Source organism: Camellia sinensis, chromosome 4 (genome assembly GCF_055761805.1).
Source record: "Camellia sinensis isolate YWXY chromosome 4, ASM5576180v1, whole genome shotgun sequence".
In the NCBI taxonomy this organism is placed as follows: domain Eukaryota; kingdom Viridiplantae; phylum Streptophyta; class Magnoliopsida; order Ericales; family Theaceae; genus Camellia; species Camellia sinensis.
Window position 1 is genome coordinate 200,957,214 of NC_138964.1, and position 17,433 is coordinate 200,974,646.

The window sequence follows — 17,433 nt, forward strand, 5'->3', positions numbered from 1 at the left end:
CCGAGCCTCAAGCGGGCCGAACTTTAAGCAGGTTGATGGGTTGCCCCAAGCTTCAAAATGATGGCCTAGGGTCCCGGGCTAGGCTCTGGCTCGAGCCTAACCGGGCCTAATCCAACTTGGCCCACCTCAAGTCACGGGCTATTTTTACACTTTTATAAAGAAGCAAAGTTTAATTTATCCTTACATATTTATACAAAAGAGTTCAAATTTAATGAAATAAAAAGGGGTAATTTTTACTATTGCTCCTTATAGTTATGCCTTATTTAGGAATTAAATATTTTAGTTAAAAAGTTATTATAAATTGTCATATAATTATTTTTATTTTTTTTACACATCTTTTTATAAAAAGTTAAAAAATTATTAAAATAATATATTTCCAAACAAAGCCTTAATTTCATGTACACTTTATTCCATGTCATTTAAAAATAAACCCATAGTATATAAATTTTTTGAATAATTTTTCATTTTATTAATCCATTTGTGTGGTTTTTATTTTGATCAATAAAAAAAAAATTATTGATGATAATCGACATAAATATATATAATCATACATTAATAAAGAAAGAGACAAGAGCAAAAGTAAAATTATACACTATCAAATCTCAACTAGATTAGCACCTAGTAAAATACACAAACAAAAACAAACTCAAACAAAATTGTAGTTTATCAAAATTATTTTCAATAGGTAAGAAAGATCATGTATTTATATGTCTGATCAATAAAATGTTACAATTTATCTTATCTGCTCCTTATTATTAACATCATTTACTTATTTAGTTCCTTATTCGTTCGACACGTATAAAATTTATAGAAGATAAGATAATTAATTAGTCAGTGTTTACATGAATGATAACAATTATTAATTATTATTTTTGTGGAAATTTGTGTTGCCCTGAAGAATAAGGGGGGTTGATTGCAACTCCAATAGGATATTGACAAATAGTATGGAATAGAATCACATCCAAGGAAACTCATCTTTGATTGGTCCACGTACTGATTTAGCACTGTCCCAGCTTGGATTCTTTTGTCCTCTCCTCTCTCGCGTTGTGGTGTGTGTTGTGTTGTAGAGGTCCATTTTGTCTCTCCGGTAATCATTCATACCTTTGTATTCGTATAAATTACTACTAATAATCCATAGCGACGGAAAAGGCAACCAAAAAAATAATAAAAAGTTCACCGGAGAGACCAATCTAAGGCTCAGATCTCTCTCTCTCTCTCTCACCATCAATGGGTCTCTGGGAAGCTTTTCTCAATTGGCTTCGAAGGTTAGCTCTCTCACTCCTCCAATTTTCCATATATACAGACGATGCCGTGTTGTGTATGTAATCATTTTGAAAAGATTTTGATGCCTGTTCATTCACATAAACATCAATTTTTGATTCTATAACGAAACTTTGTTTTCAATAAACTTGTGTTTTTTAAGTTGCACAAGGTAATTTATGGTGAATTGTTGCGTTTGTCTTGCTTTTCGGAAACAGATTGTTTTGTGAATGGATCAATGGATTTATTAGGGGCCTTCATATGTTGTGAGATCTGTTGTGGTTTTTCTTTTTTCAAAAATTGTTTTGTGTACATGCAAGTGTTTTGCCCAACTAGGCTAGCCCTAGGTCAGTCTGCAGGCAACAATAATGTCTTAGTTCGGTTGTGTCTCTCTTGTAGCAACTACTACGATATCAATTCACTATGAAGTGACAATATTTACCGAATATCATAGAATCCCGCTGTTACGGTCCTAACAATTCTCCTACATATAGTTAAAATCTGAGCTTGGCCATGTGCATCTTGGGCACTCTACTTTTGTAAGTCGCTTTTCAAAGGTGAGTTCTATCTAGGTGATTTGTATCATTTGGTGTCAGAGTTGGCCACCATGTAGAATATGGGATTGGATCAGATGGGTGCGGCTTTGTGGTTCGAGTTGTGGAGGAGGCGTTGAATAGGCTGGATCATATAGTCGTTAGAATCTTGAAATTCACGGTTGGATTTGTACGATTTGATACAAGTTTCAATTAAAACAACTCAATTTGTGTTGTTGAATTTTAAATTGAGTGAATTTTACAATTCAATAACTATGATTTTCATTGCGAGTGATTGCAATTCATTACGATTCATTTATATTTACACAATATTATGAAACTATGCCATTTTCAAAAAAAAGAAAAGAAAAAAAAAGATTAGTTAATTTTATTGATATACATGATTTTATATGTATATAAACATATATACAATTTATTTATATTGATATTAATTTTATTTTAGACACTGTATTTTTTTATGCATGCACATATATAAAATTATATATTTTGTGTTAAATAAAGCGCATTTACGATTCACAATTCACTATTTTAATAAAATTGTTAGTGTTTGACAACAACTGGTTGGATTAAGATACTTGTCAAGTTGTGGAATACTGATTGGTAAGTGAAGCCATTAGAAGATAAAAGGGCTACCATTAGGGTCAGTATCGATTGAGTGCGGCTGCCATGGACATCAACTGTGGAGCATGGTGATATGTTACGATCCTAACAATTCTCCCACATCGCTAGAATGAGAGCTTGGTCAGTTTTCACGGATGGGTTCCATCCTATGTGGTTTGTAGAACATTAGGGCTTGTCTTATTCGTTTTTCATATTTTTAGGGGGAAAAAAAAAAATATGGCAAGTTTGAAAACACAATATTTTCTCATTGTTGACACTGTATGAATCATTTTTATTATTATTTTGACCCAGAAAACAATTTAAAACTCTTTCCTAGAAGGAGGATGTTTTTAGAAAATAGTTCTTTTGAACATGTATTTTTTTAGATATAATTTTTTTCAAGAATGATACCGAACAGAATGTCAAGTTTTAATAATGCCATTTGGGTTGAACTCGTTAAAATGTCCACACTCATAGCAAGAATGACAGCTTGTGTACTTTGCATGTACAATGTTCGCACCTCATCCTTAGGCTTGTTGGGCACGAGTGTTTTTATAAATAAGTTTTAGTGCATGTTTATCTGAAAACAGTGAAAAGTTTCAGTAGATGATGTTTTCAGTCATTTTAGCATTGTTGACTGGATTACAAAAAAATAGTCTTGAAAATATCATTTGGTGTTTCCTTGATGTGGGTATTTTCTATTTTCCTTTGGAAAATCACTTTATGTGCTAAAAGTTCTGTAAAACATGTCTTGATTTTCTTGAACTTCAGTTGAGCAGTAGCAAACACTAAGAAAAGGGGAAACCCAATATTTTTACTAATATGGGCTTTCTTACATGAAGGATTTGAGAGGTTGGAAAATTAGGAAAAAAAATTTAGCTGCACCCTTGATTCCTGTAAATTTGAGGCGTAGCAAGTGTTTGGAGTAAGGATTTAACCACTTTGGAAGGGTGAATGATGTAATTCATGTGAGCATTGGACATTTCATTATAACCATAAATTGGGTATGCCTTCCTGCTTTTTGACATGGATCTGCCGTATGCCTACATGTAACTTGTAAGCTGTTTTTGGTGTTCATTTCTCAAAGTTTTCGTCATACACTTTCTGTTTCTCATCTGCTTACCCTCATTATTAACAAATAAGTTGATGTGTATCACTCTTTCCCTAAGACTGGTGGCTTGGTAACTTGGGTTTGAGATGCATTTGTAAAACTCCAATCCATATAAATTGCAATTCTTTCTCACTAAAACTCCAAGAGATGTTATATTTGGAATGCAAACATAGTTGACTAGTGAATTTCTAGAAGTGGCACATGCTGTCCTCAGATAAGTAAGTTTGAATTCGCCTCAGGGTGATATTGGTGACTTTTCTTGTGAAACAACTTGTGTTGAGAATTTTTTCATGGAATGTTTCAATATCATTGTTTGGCACAAATTTTTTCTGTTTCCCTGACTGCTCTAACTGTCCCATTTGGGTTATTGTTTACATGGTTGCAGCCTCTTTTTTAAGCAGGAAATGGAGCTTTCTTTGATAGGGCTTCAGAATGCTGGAAAAACTTCACTTGTAAATGTCATTGCTGTAAGTTAATAAATGTAAATCAGACTATTTTTTCCCCCTTCCTTCAACTTTTGGCGCCTACTTCTGATGCATTGGTAACTGGCTTCTTGTTTTTGCTTATAGACTGGTGGATATAGTGAAGACATGATCCCTACAGTGAGTTCTCTTCTTTAGAGGGGTTCATACTTAGCTCTTATTTTGGGCAAAAGAATCTCCTACATTTTCTTTGTTTCTTTTTTCGTTAGAGAATTGTCAGCCTCATTTTGTCATTCTATGGATATTAACACATTGCATGCCATTTGCTCTTCAGGTGGGATTCAATATGAGGAAAGTAACTAAAGGGAATGTTACAATAAAGTTGTGGGATCTTGGAGGTCAACCCAGATTTCGTAGTATGTGGGAGAGATACTGTCGCGCGGTTTCTGCTATTGTGTATGACACTGTCTTTCTATCTCATTTGAAAAGAAATAGCCATACATATAAATACACTGATAAACACATTACATAAATCCTTTGAAGTTTAGTTGTATAAAACACAATTTAATGTTTCAAATTGACAGATATAAATTAATACACTATGTTCACTCTTAATGCTTCCTTGTAGCTGCGGTATGAAAACTCTTATAATGGATTTGACATGTGACAGAGAATTTATATTGATTTTTAAATGTATTTTCTGGGACAACTGTAGATTTCTTTACAAATTGCCAACACGATTGCATTTATAAAATTATAACATTTTAAAATAGGCATTTCATGTGCATGTCCTATTCATTTTCAAGGATCCATTTTAGTTATGGTATGTAAGGGTATTTTCTTTTGATATTGAGTCCGTAATGTACACTTTATAATGCAAAACTGATTTTATTGTATGAGATTTTTTTTTTAATAAGAGGCTTAATGTATCAGTTTTACAAGAATGAAAGTTTCTCAGTTTTCGTGTAACGCCCTAAAAAAAAATATATAAAACCCATCTCTTTAGACATGCATTGATACAAAGAAACCAACCGATCTTTCTATTAATCTGAGTAGTTCTTACAAAAGTATTACATGTTAACAACAAAAGCAATTGCCCTACAGGCTTATAGCTTTCCAAGTTAACACTTGGTTACAAAAAGAAGAGTACTAACTCAATACATATTAAGCCCTTGGTTTGAATTTACATGTAATACATCAAAAGAAAGCAAATAACAAAGCAGTCTGTCTGCTTCTAGCCTCCCAAGCTATGTCCTTGGAGGTGGCATGCTACCTGTACCTGAAAATGATGTCCCATAAAGGGTGAGTCACAGTTCAGTAAAAATACACTAAACCAGCCATGAACAATGACTAAAAGATTAGCAGTTGATTGATGGTCAACACAGATGCATCCACATATATCACATTTCGATTTCATGACATTAAGTCCATGTTACATTTCATTTCCCATGTCTTTTCCAACTTTGAGTTTGAAAACAAGGCTCAACACCTAACCAAATAACTTAATGAGATTTAGACTCATCTTTAAAACACTTTCAAAATTCATGAGGGATACACATTTTAATGTTGTATCAATAACACATAAACCATTCCCATACTTTGCGAAAGATACACATTTCGGTGCTGTATCAACAATCATAGAATCACTTCTATTCTTAAAATTGATAACGATATACATTTTAGTGCTATATCAAATCAATTCAAACACTTCCATAATCAACACTTGATACATATTGTAGTGCTGTATTAATGTCACACAAAATCCGGTTTAGAGGTCCATTCCCTATCTTCCCCTAAACCGTGGAGTACATCCCCTATCTCCTCCCACACAACACATGTATATAAACATAGATCATATACAATCAATCAATACATAGAATTAATGTATTATTCCAGTTGCTATATTCAATAGCATACTCAATCGATTAGTTTTAGTTTGCCTAATCATGCAGTGTCTACAACAATCAAGACTATCCTCCACCGATAGCCCAAAGCAGTTATTTCTATACTGAAAATAAATGCACCAAATGGATATATAATCAACATTTCAACTAGGTGAGCGATGAACGAATCAAACTACACCCTTTAATCCCATACACATCCAATTCTAACATTCTCAATTTAATTCTTATTTTCTTCAAATTAATTATACCAATTAATTTATCAATGTAATTAGAGCATTTCCCATAATTAACATCACAACCCTAAGGTTCCATTTTCACCAATAAACCAATATTGATCTCATTTCTCTATGCCAAACATGTATATAAGTTTATATAAACAAAATCCCAACTTTTGTAAAATTACACAAAGGCCCAAACTTTTTCAAATTACCCAACAACCCCCAACTCATCAAAATACTAAAATTCAAAGACAAAACTCATGAGAAGGAGTAGGATATCCCTACCTCGAAATTAGAGCTCAAACGGGGAAGTTGAAGAAAACCAAAATGCTCCAAAATCAAAGATTCACGGATCAAAATGGAGCCCTCAACGATCCACACACTTTTTACAAAGGCCGGAGGATAGTGAGACACTCTAACTAGATCAAACCCTAGAGAGAAGAGAGTTTTTAGAGAGAGGAGCTCTCAAAATATCTTTTTAGAAAGTAAGAGAGAGAGAGAGAATGTAAAAAGTGATTTTAAAATGCCCAACTGCCAACTGATATACGACATTTCTGCTCGAGCGGAGAACACAACGCTCGAGCGTCAAGAACAAAAAAACTAGGAACGCTCGAGCGCAAGAAGGCCCGCTCGAGCGTCAAGACACAAGAATAAAGTATATCCGCTCGAGCGCGAAAACCAGTCTGCTCGAGCGTAGATTTCTCCCTCCCATAACTTACACCAAAAAGTACTACCCGCTCGAGCGCCAGAGTACCTGCTCGAGCGCCAGAGTACCTGCTCGAGCGCGACCGCTCGAGCGTAAAGAAACCCGCTCGAGCGTAAAAATCACACCTGCAGAAGTTTTGCAGGGACACGAAATACTGGGAGTGTGCAATCTCCGCTTGAGCGCAACAAGGCCCGCTCGAACGGAATGACCAAAAATCTGGCAACAAGATTTTAGATCAAGGTTCAACCCACCTGTTCGAAACATGCCCAACACATCCTAAAACTCAAACAAATGGAATTAAAGGACGACAACAAGATAGATACAACTACCAACTCCACGGAACCGAGTCCGGAATACAACAGAACAGTAAAGGGACAACCGGGATCGCTATAACCTCCCCCTCTTAAAGAATTTCGTCCCCGAAATTAAATATAAGTTTTTTAAAAACAAGATTTTCTCAATTCCCAACATTATCACAATGCGAATTTTAACAACTCGGCCCATTACCGGTCATCTCATCTCTTTTCAAGAGGCAGTTTACAACATTTTCCACAACATGCATTATAGTTATGCATTTCCTGAAATTCCACAAATTTCAATACTACATTCCACAATTCTATATCATATTCAGTATTCATGATATATTTCCATTTCTACAATACATCCAACATATGCAATGTTACATTAAATTTCCATTTTGAGGCAAGTTTCAAAATACTTCCATTAAATCAAAACATAAACCATGTTTTACAACCTAAGATATATTCAATACTCTTAAGGTTCAACAATACAACAAAATATACAATACATGCTCAAACATCCATAAATAGATCCGGATATCTCTCTCGGACCTCCAACCCACGTTCCGAAGTGGCTTCTTCCACTCCGTGATGTTTCCACAAGACTTTTACCAAGGGAATGGTCTTGCCTCGTAAGACTTGATCCCGCATATCCAAGACCCGAACTGGTCTCTCCTCATACGAGACATCCTCATCTACCTCCAAGTCGGTCCAATCTAACACATGGGACGGATCCGGCTCATACTTCTGAAGCATACTCACATGAAACACGTTATGCACTCCGGACAACTGCGGTGGTAAAGCTAAATGATAAGCGACCTCCCCAATCCTCTCAAGGATCTCAAAGGGACCGATAAACCAAGGGGATAACTTCCCACTCTTTCCAAACCTCATCAAACTTCGTCTAGGTGATATTTTCAAGAAGACATGATCACCTACCTCAAACGCCAAAGGCCTCCTCCTACGGTCGGCATAACTCTTTTGGCGACTCTGGGTTGTAACAAGCCTCCTACGGATAAGCTCAACTTTCTCCGTCGTCACCCTAACCAACTCCGGACCCAGCAAAGGTGTATCACCCACCTCGGCCCAACACACTGGAGACCTACACGGTCGGCCATACAAGGCCTCAAACAGTGCCATACCGATGCTAGACTGAAAACTGTTGTTGTAGGCAAACTCCACCAAGGGCAAGTGCCTCTCCCACGTCCCACTAAAGTCAAGGACACAACCTCGAAGCATATCCTCAAGGATCTGAATAATACGCTCGGACTGCCCGTTAGTCTGAGGATGATAAGCCGTACTAACGGTCAACTTAGTGCCCAAGGCACTCTGCAAACTCTGCCACAACCTAGCAGTAAAATGAGGATATCTATCTGAGACGATCGTCACTGGGACCCCGTACAATCTCACTATGTCCCGAATATACAAGTCGACGAGATAATCTACCGAATCTCTCACGCGCATAGGAATGAAGTGCGCTGACTTAGTCAACCGGTCTACAACCACCCAAATGGCATCACTACCCCGCTGAGTCTTCGGAAGACCTACAACGAAGTCCATAGTGACATGCTCCCATTTCCACTCGGCAATAGGCAAGGGTTGCAACAAAACAGCTGGCCTCTGATGCTCGGCCTTCACTTGCTGGCAAGTAAGGCACTTCGATACGAAAACAGCCACATCTCTCTTCATACCCCGCCACCAAAACTGGTGACCCAAATCCCGATTCATCTTAGTGCCTCCTGGATGCACCGCAAGGCGTGAATGATTGAACTCTCAGAGTACTTCCTCTCGGCAAGACTCCGGCACAAACAAACGGTCTCTGTATCTCACACTCTGGTCGGGATACACCGTCAAACCCTTCTCAACTTTCCCACTGGAGATCTTCTCTCGGAGGGACTCTACCTCAAGGTCAACTCTCTGTGCCTCTAACACTCGTGTCACAAGTGTAGGTTGCGCAACAACAGAAAACAAGGCCGCAACCTCAACAGATTCGCCCAAAAGCAAATCAAACTCGCCAAGTGCACCCAACATCTCCCAATCCCGGATGGATATACAAGCTACATCACTAATGGATTTCCTACTAAGGGCATCGGCCACAACATTGGCCTTTCTCGGGTGATAGTGCAACTCAAAATCATAGTCCTCAATGAACTCCATCCATCTCCTCTGCCTCAAATTCAAGTATCTCTGTGTAAACAGATACTTCAAACTCTTGTAGTCTGAGAACACCTCGAACCTCTCACCACAAAGGTAGTGCTTCCAAATCTTCAAGGCAAAGATCACTGCTGCTAACTCTAGGTCGTGTGTAGGGTAATTCTTCTCGTGTATTTTCAACTGACGTGAGCCATAAGCTACCACTTTCCCCTCTTGCATCAACACACAACCCAAACCCTCTCGTGAGGCATCACAATAAACTGCATAACCCAACCCTCTCTCCGGAATAATCAAGACCGGAGCAGTGGTCAATCTAACTTTCAACTCTTGGAACGACTTTTCGCAAGTCTCACTCCACACAAACTTGACTCTTTTTTGCGTCAATCTAGTCAACGGCGAAGCTAGCCTGGAGAAATCTTTCACAAACCGAGGGTAATACCCAGCTAATCCCAGAAAACTGCGGATCTCAAACACACTCTTAAGTTGTGTCCAATCTTGCACTGCCTCTACCTTGGATGTATCAACAGACACCCCTTCCCTGGATACCACATGGCCTAAGAATTTGACCTCTCCTAGCCAGAACTCACACTTCCCAAACTTGGCATAAAGCCTATGGGCTCTAAGCAACTCAAGCACCACTCTCAAGTGTTCCTCGTGCTCCTCCTCAGAAGGCGAATAGATAAGAATGTCGTTCACGAAAAGGACTACAAATCGATCCAAGAATTCCGAGAAGATCTGGTTCATCAAGTCCATAAAGACTGCCGGTGCATTGGTAAGCCCGAATGGCATCACCAGAAACTTATAATGGCCATACTGCGTACGGAATGCCGTCTTCGGAATATCCTCTTCCCTGACCCTCAACTGGTGATAACCCGATCTCAAGTCTATCTTAGAGAAACAACAGGAACCCTTCAACTGGTCAAACAGATCATCTATATGGCGCATAGGGTACTTATTTTTGAACCTAGGGCGATTCAACTTCCGGTAGTCTATACACAGTCTCAAGGCACCATCTTTCTTTTTAGCAAAGAAGGCCGGTGCTCCCCACGGCGAAACACTAGGGCGAACAAAACCCTTATCTAGCAATTCCTGGAGCTGAATCTTCAACTCACTCAACTCGGCTGGGGCAAAACGATAAGATGCTATAGAAATCGGCGCTGTGCCGGGCACTAAATCAATAGAGAACTCTATCTCTTGGTGAGGTGGTAAACTAACGAGATCCTCGGGAAAAACATCCGAATACTCACAAACCACCCTCGGCAATACAATCTGGGTCTCATCACACTCACCACTCATAAAGCTAACAAGTAGACCACCAAGCTCATTCCGCCCTCGCGGATCATACATCGGTGGCAACACACTACCAACCCGATCCCCCAAGAAATGGAAACACTCCCCGCTCAAGGTACAAACTGTGACCCTCTGGCGGTTGCAATCAATAACAGCCCGGTATGAAGATAGCCAGTCCATACCCAAAATAACATCAAAACCCTTCATGGGCATGACAACAAAAGGAAAAGGAAGCCTATGGTCGGCGACCTCTATATCACAACCCCTAACACCTTGTTTCAAGATCAACTCACCACCAACAGGCGATACTACACATATAGGAGATGCTAACTGTGCCAACTCTAATTCCAAAACAGATGCAAATGCAGCAGATACAAAAGAATGAGATGCACCCGTATCAATCAATACACTAGCAACCGAGTTGCAAAACAGAAAGGTACCTCTCACTACTGATGGAGCCGGTACTAGGTCCTGTGCGGTAACAGCATACACGTGCCCTGTAGGCCCCTGATCCAACTGCTCACCCCTCGGAGCAAACGACTGTTGCACTGACTGGGACGACGAAGCTCCCGGATTGGCCCTCGAGGCCTGCACAGACTGAGCTGGCTGAAAACCCTGCGTCTGCCTAGAACCAGATGCGCTCGAAGTGGCACTCAACTGTGGGCAAAACCTCTTCAGGTGCCCAGGCTGACCACACTGATAACAAGACAAGGGCTGCCCCTGCCCTGACTCTGGCTCTGCGGTCTAGCTGAAGATGAAGCAGCTCTCTGACCTCCTCCCCTCTGTGGGCAAACTGAAGCCTTGTGGCCCAACTGACCACACTTGTAACAGGTGAACTCCCCCTGATTACCTCTCCCCGAGCTTGCACTCGGCACTGGAAAGGTCGACCTAGCAACACCACCCTGAGACTGCTGAGGGTTAGCACCCCTCTGTCTCCTGCCATCACCCTGACCATCTTGGCTCCTCTTGGAGCCTCTCTGTCCCTCCTCTTCCTGCATCATGATCTCCATATAGGCTGCAGCATCAACCAAGCGCCCATAATCTCGGATCATCGAACCTCCAACCCTCATCTTGAGGCCGCGCCTCAACCTCTTCTCGAACTCGATACAGCGGTGTTCCTCGGACGCCACAAGTTCAGGTGCGAACCTGGACAAGCTAGTGAAAGCAGCCTCATACTCAGCTACTGAAGAACTCAACTGAAAAAGCTGATAGAACTGGTCTCTCAGCTTCTCCCTGACTGCTGGAGATAAATACTTCTCCTGAAAAGCCTCCACAAAAGCCTCCCACGTGCCAGCAATACGGCCCCTCATGTATTTCCACCACTGACCCGCACCCCCTTTAAGCTGGAAGGATGCCAAGATCACTTTCAACGCTCCGTCCTCGATGCCAAGCATCTCGAACGTCTTACTCATTTGTTCTAACCACTCGTCAGCCTTCAGTGGCTCCTTCGGATCCCTAATAAACTCGTCCGGGTTAGACCGGAAGAACTCCCTTTTCAAGAAGGAAGGCTCTGCCTCAACAACCTGGGCCTGAACTGGAGCCTGAACCGGATTCTCAGCTCGGAAAATACCCACAGACTCCCTCAAAGCATCGGCTATCCCTCGGGCTGAAGCGCCCATAGCCTCCTGACCTGCTGGCTCGGCCACATTGGCCTGGCCAACCCTCTCCTGCTGTGCTGGAATATCATCCGGTAAAGGCATCTCCTGCCTACCACGTCTGCCACGTCCTCGTCTTGACATCCTAATAAAGGTAACGAAGAACGTTAGCACATTCATAAATGTGCCAAAACTAAACACTCGCGTCTTAATACATGGACAACTGTAATTCACTCCACGTAAGCACATAAACACATAAGCACTTCCGAATTTCATTTCCGGATAATGATAGTCCCGAGGCGTTACTAGAGTTCCGGTTAGAAACAGCATTGATCAAGTGCTTTTCCAACAAGACTCACAGAAACCCAAGGATCCAATCAACATCCTAGAAACTAAATCCCATACCCAAGTAGTCACATAAACATGTTATCAAATAAACACATAATGTCACACATAAGTCTCTAACAAGCGAGGCAAACCCATTGTGATACTAATCACTTCCCACGTACTCAAAGTATTCGAACCCGGTACGCTCTGATACCAAGTTGTAACGCCCTAAAAAAAAAAAACACAAAATCCATTTCTTTAGACATGCATTGATACAAAGAAACCAACCGATCTTTCTATTAATCTGAGTAGTTCTTACAAAAGTATTACATGTTAACAACAAAAGCAATTGCCCTACAGGCTTACAGCTTTCCAAGTTAACACTTGGTTACAAAAAGAAGAGTACTAACTCAATACATATTAAGCCCTTGGCTTGAATTTACATGTAATACATCAAAAGAAAGCAAATAACAAAGCAATCTGTCTGCCTCTAGCCTCCCAAGCTATGTCCTTGGAGGTGGCATGCTACCTGTACCTGAAAATGATATCCCATAAAGGGTGAGCCACAGCCCAGTAGAAATACACTAAACCAGCCATGAACAATGACTAAAAGATTAGCAGTTGATCGATGGTCAACACAGATGCATCCACATAAATCACATTTCGATTTCATGACATTAAGTCCATGTTACATTTCATTTCCCATGTCTTTTCCAACTTTGAGTTTGAAAACAAGGCTCAACACCTAGCCAAATAACTTAATGAGATTTAGACTCATCTTTAAAACACTTTCAAAATTCATGAGGGATACACATTTTAATGCTGTATCAATAACACATAAACCATTCCCACACTTTGCGAAAGATACACATTTCGGTGTTGTATCAACAATCATAGAATCACTTCTATTCTTTACAATTGATAACGATATACATTTTAGTGCTATATCAAATCAATTCAAACACTTCCATAATCAACACTTGATACACATTGTAGTGCTGTATCAATGTCACACAAAATTCGGTTTAGAAGTCCATCCCCTATCTTCCCCTAAACCGTGGAGTACATCCCCTATCTCCTCCCACACAACACATGTATATAAACATAGATCATATACAATCAATCAATACGTAGAATTAATGTATTATTCCAGTTGCTATATTCAATAGCATACTCAATCGATTAGTTTTAGTTTGCCTAATCATGCAGTGTTTACAACAATCAAGACTATCCTCCACCGATAGCCCAAAACAGTTATTTCTATACTGAAAATAAATGCACCAAATGGATATATAATCAACATTTCAACTAGGTGAGCGATGAACGAATCAAACTACACCCTTTAATCCCATACACATCCAATTCTAACATTCTCAATTTAATTCTTCTTTTCTTCAAATTAATTATACCAATTAATTTATCAATGTAATTAGAGCATTTCCCATAATTAACATCACAACCCTAAGGTTCCATTTTCACCAATAAACCAATATTGATCTCATTTCTCTATGCCAAACATGCATATAAGTTTATATAAACAAAATCCCAACTTTTGTAAAATTACACAAAGGCCCAAACTTTTTCAAATTACCCAACAACCCCCAACTCATCAAAATACTAAAATTCAAAGACAAAACTCATGAGAAGGAGTAGGATATCCCTACCTCGAAATTAGAGCTCAAACGGGGAAGTTGAAGAAAACCAAAATGCTCCAAAATCAAAGATTCACGGATCAAAATGGAGCCCTCGACGATCCATACACTTTTTACAAAGGCCGGAGGATAGTGAGACACTCTAACTAGATCAAACCCTAGAGAGAAGGGAGTTTTTAGAGAGAGGAGCTCTCAAAATATCTTTTTAGAAAGTAAGAGAGAGAGAGAGAATGTAAAAAGTGATTTTAAAATGCCCAGCTGCCAACTGATATACGACATTTCCGCTCGAGCGGAGAACACAACGCTCGAGCATCAAGAACAAAAAAACTAGGAATGCTCGAGCACAAGAAGGCCCGCTCGAGCGCCAAGACACAAGAATAAAGTACATCCGCTCGAGCGCGAAAACCAGTCCGCTCTAGCGTAGATTTCCCCCTCCCAGAACTTACACAAAAAAGTACTACCCGCTCGAGCGCGACCGCTCGAGCGTAAAGAAACCCGCTCGAGCGTAAAAATCACGCCTGCAGAAGTTTTGCAGGGACACGAAATACTGGGAGTGTGCAATCTCCGCTCGAGCGCAACAAGGCCCGCTCGAGCGGAGCGACCAAAAATCTGGCAACAAGATTTTAGATCAAGGTTCAACCCACCTGTTCGAAACTTGCCCAACACATCCTAAAACTCAAACAAATGGAATTAAAGGACGGCAACAAGATAGATACAACTACCAATTCCACGGAACCGAGTTCGGAATACAACAGAACAGTAAAGAGACAACCGGGATCGCTATATTTCATATGCATTAGCTATTGAACTTGCCTCATGCTGTCAAGCTAATTTTCGGCTTTTGTTCTTGAGAAATCACTTTGATGATTTTTTTTGTTGGACCTAGTAATTTTATGAAATTATTAGTAACTTTTATGCGTATTTGCATTCATAGTGTGGCTTATAAAACATTTGGTAAATTGATTGTTCTTATTTTTAATTCAATTTTCATTTTGCATTTTTTTTTAGGCATGTTGTTTTTGGCTGTAAACTTCAGGTTCATCAAATCTTGTGTGGGTGGGGATGCCCCTCTTAATTATATTTTGTAATACCGTGTGTCAATCATTTGGAATAAGACTTGTGTCCATTTGTAACTGTTTTTTAGAATGTTAAAAGTTCACTTTCTTAGAAGTGTCTGTGCTTTGTAGGTTTAATCTTCAACTTTCTAATATCCTATCATATAAACATGGAGTAGAAGGTTAAATTCAAAACGTGATCTTAATAATAGGGTTTAAAATTAGGATTTTTGCTCGGCTGACTTTATTTTAAGTGAAATTACATTGTTGAAGTTTGTAAAAATCAAAAAACATATTCAACAGTTCAAGTATTCTAGTTCTGCATAATGAAACTCTTTTTAATTAGCTGCAGTCGAGTGGAGATAAGTCTCAGCTGGCTCTTAGAGAATGATCGAGAGAGAGCAAGAGGGGGAGAGTCCCATGTTAGAAAATTGAGAAAAACAGAGAGATCTTGTGCCTGTGAGTTGCCCTTCTGGTGGTCCATCACTTTCATAGGGTGTTCTTTTGTGAAGTATAAATTATTGTGTGGTGGACATAATTCAAATGGGGGTAACACACCAGTGGTTCCTGTAGATTGAGTTGACTTTGTCTTTGTTCCTTATAGTTCTAATTTGAACAAAAAAGTTTGTAGTTTGAAGCTAGTTTTAATATGTTCCTTCCATATAAATCCGTTAGCAATCTTGACGGAAAATTAAAATCTTGCACACCATGCAAGATTTTAACTAGGGAAAATAAGACATTTTAACTCATATAAAGACCTAACCATCTATTTTCTTTATCTTCATTTTCCATCTTCTATCTCTCTTTCTAGGCGATGAGCTTCACAATAATGATTCAGAGTTGTTCTTTGACTAAGTTCTTTGCTAAGATTAAAAAAAAAAAGAAGTACCTTTTGTAGTAGGCCTAAAAAATTAACCTAATATATTTTGTCTAGTTGAATTAATTTTTGAGATGAATCTCCTTGTGCAACTAGCGAAGCTTAACTCTCCTTTGACAGAAATTTCATTATTTTTCGTTCTTATTTAGCTAGTTCTTTGAACTTACTCATCTGCAGTTATGTTGTTGATGCTGCTGATCATGACAACATCAACATCTCAAGAAGTGAACTCCATGATTTGCTGAGCAAACCATCGCTGAGCGGTATTCCTTTGCTGGTGTTAGGCAATAAGATTGACAAGCCGGGAGCTCTGTCTAAGGAGGCTTTGACTGAACAGATGTAAGCGTTGACGGTGTCACTACCCTCGTGTCATTCTTTAGTTTTTGGTTTTCAATTTGTTTCAATTTGGAATTAAAAATGATAATTATCTTGTGTAGGGGGCTCAAATCCATCACTGATAGAGAGGTATGCTGCTTGATGATCTCATGTAAAAACTCAACCAATATCGACTCAGTGATTGATTGGCTTGTCAAGCATTCCAAATCAAAGAGCTGAGGGGGAAAGAAGGCTCCTACCTTGTATTTTGGATCTGTACTCTTTGCCAAAATTTCAGTACAGCAGATCTTTTTTGCTTGTGGTTGGTGAGATTTGTTTGACTTGGTTGCTAATTGTCATCTTAGTGTTGCCTTCATCTCTCCGAGTTGCTGTGTATTGTATATCAAGTCATTTGTCTATCGGATAGCATTTATCAGAGTTTTCCTGTTTTGAATGTGCGCGCGCGCGCTAACATGCAAGTGAATCTGGTGGTGAGGAAGGTTATGAGTACCATCTCTAATTTGCAGCCTCAAAAGTAGAATTGAAACACTTTTTAACTCATTGTATATGCGGGCTTGAAAAAGATATGCTTTTACATGTTCCTTTTTGTGCAATCATGTACTGTAATGCCAGAGAACTAGTTCAAATATTTAAAGTGATTCCTTCAGTTTTATGTTTTCATGTCAAAATCATAATGAAATTTCGATGCTTGTCTAGTCGTGTTGTGGTGGTAGACTCACAATTAATTAAGTTACTTTTACTATGAAAAAAATAAAATAAAACAAAATTGGGCGCCTAAGGTGGATTACATTACTTTGTTCAAACATAAGTATATGCAAACCCTAATTCTCCATATCTTGGTATAGTCCTCTTCTTGCCCTCGACTTGAACCAAGTTACTTCATATTAGTAGTAAACGATCTTTCATTGTAGCCACAAATGAAATTTGACAATTCTGTCGTCTCCTCTCGATGGGAGCTTACAACTTCAAACAGCTAAACCATGCTTAAATATTAACTCGATGTCATCATTTTGCTATTGGGCTGCATAACACAGCTACACAGCTAATCTTGCCCTATATTGAAACCTGAAATA

The 17,433-nt window shown here is 39.2% G+C and overlaps 1 protein-coding gene across 3 annotated transcripts; it reads left to right on the forward strand.

Annotated features, from left to right (window-relative positions):
• The first annotated feature begins 829 nt into the window (after positions 1 to 829).
• Positions 830 to 17,012, forward strand: LOC114306664 (ADP-ribosylation factor-like protein 8a). 3 transcript variants are annotated; one of them, XM_082867327.1, is made up of 7 exons: positions 1,052 to 1,265; positions 3,257 to 3,470; positions 3,911 to 3,992; positions 4,095 to 4,127; positions 4,282 to 4,403; positions 16,202 to 16,363; positions 16,462 to 17,012. In XM_082867327.1, the coding sequence occupies exons 2-7, from the start codon at positions 3,421 to 3,423 to the stop codon at positions 16,577 to 16,579; spliced, it is 567 nt and encodes a 188-aa protein (XP_082723453.1). In that variant the 5' UTR covers positions 1,052 to 1,265; positions 3,257 to 3,420; the 3' UTR covers positions 16,580 to 17,012. The 3 variants fall into 3 exon arrangements, with proteins under 3 accessions (XP_082723452.1, XP_082723453.1, XP_082723454.1); XM_082867328.1 differs by having other exon boundaries at positions 1,054 to 1,265; positions 3,257 to 3,418; XM_082867326.1 differs by lacking the exon at positions 3,257 to 3,470 and having other exon boundaries at positions 830 to 1,265.
• The last annotated feature ends 421 nt before the right edge of the window (positions 17,013 to 17,433 follow it).

What these genes read in the sequence shown, in the direction of transcription:
- LOC114306664 (XM_082867327.1), top strand. Translation starts at nt 3,421, where the DNA reads ATGCCTTCCTGCTTTTTGACATGGATCTGCCGTATGCCTACATGTAAC. An exon ending in CGCGCGGTTTCTGCTATTGT is followed by an intron (nt 4,404 to 16,201) that starts GTATGACACTGT and finishes ACTCATCTGCAG; the next exon opens with TTATGTTGTTGATGCTGCTG. An exon ending in GAGGCTTTGACTGAACAGAT is followed by an intron (nt 16,364 to 16,461) that starts GTAAGCGTTGAC and finishes TATCTTGTGTAG; the next exon opens with GGGGCTCAAATCCATCACTG.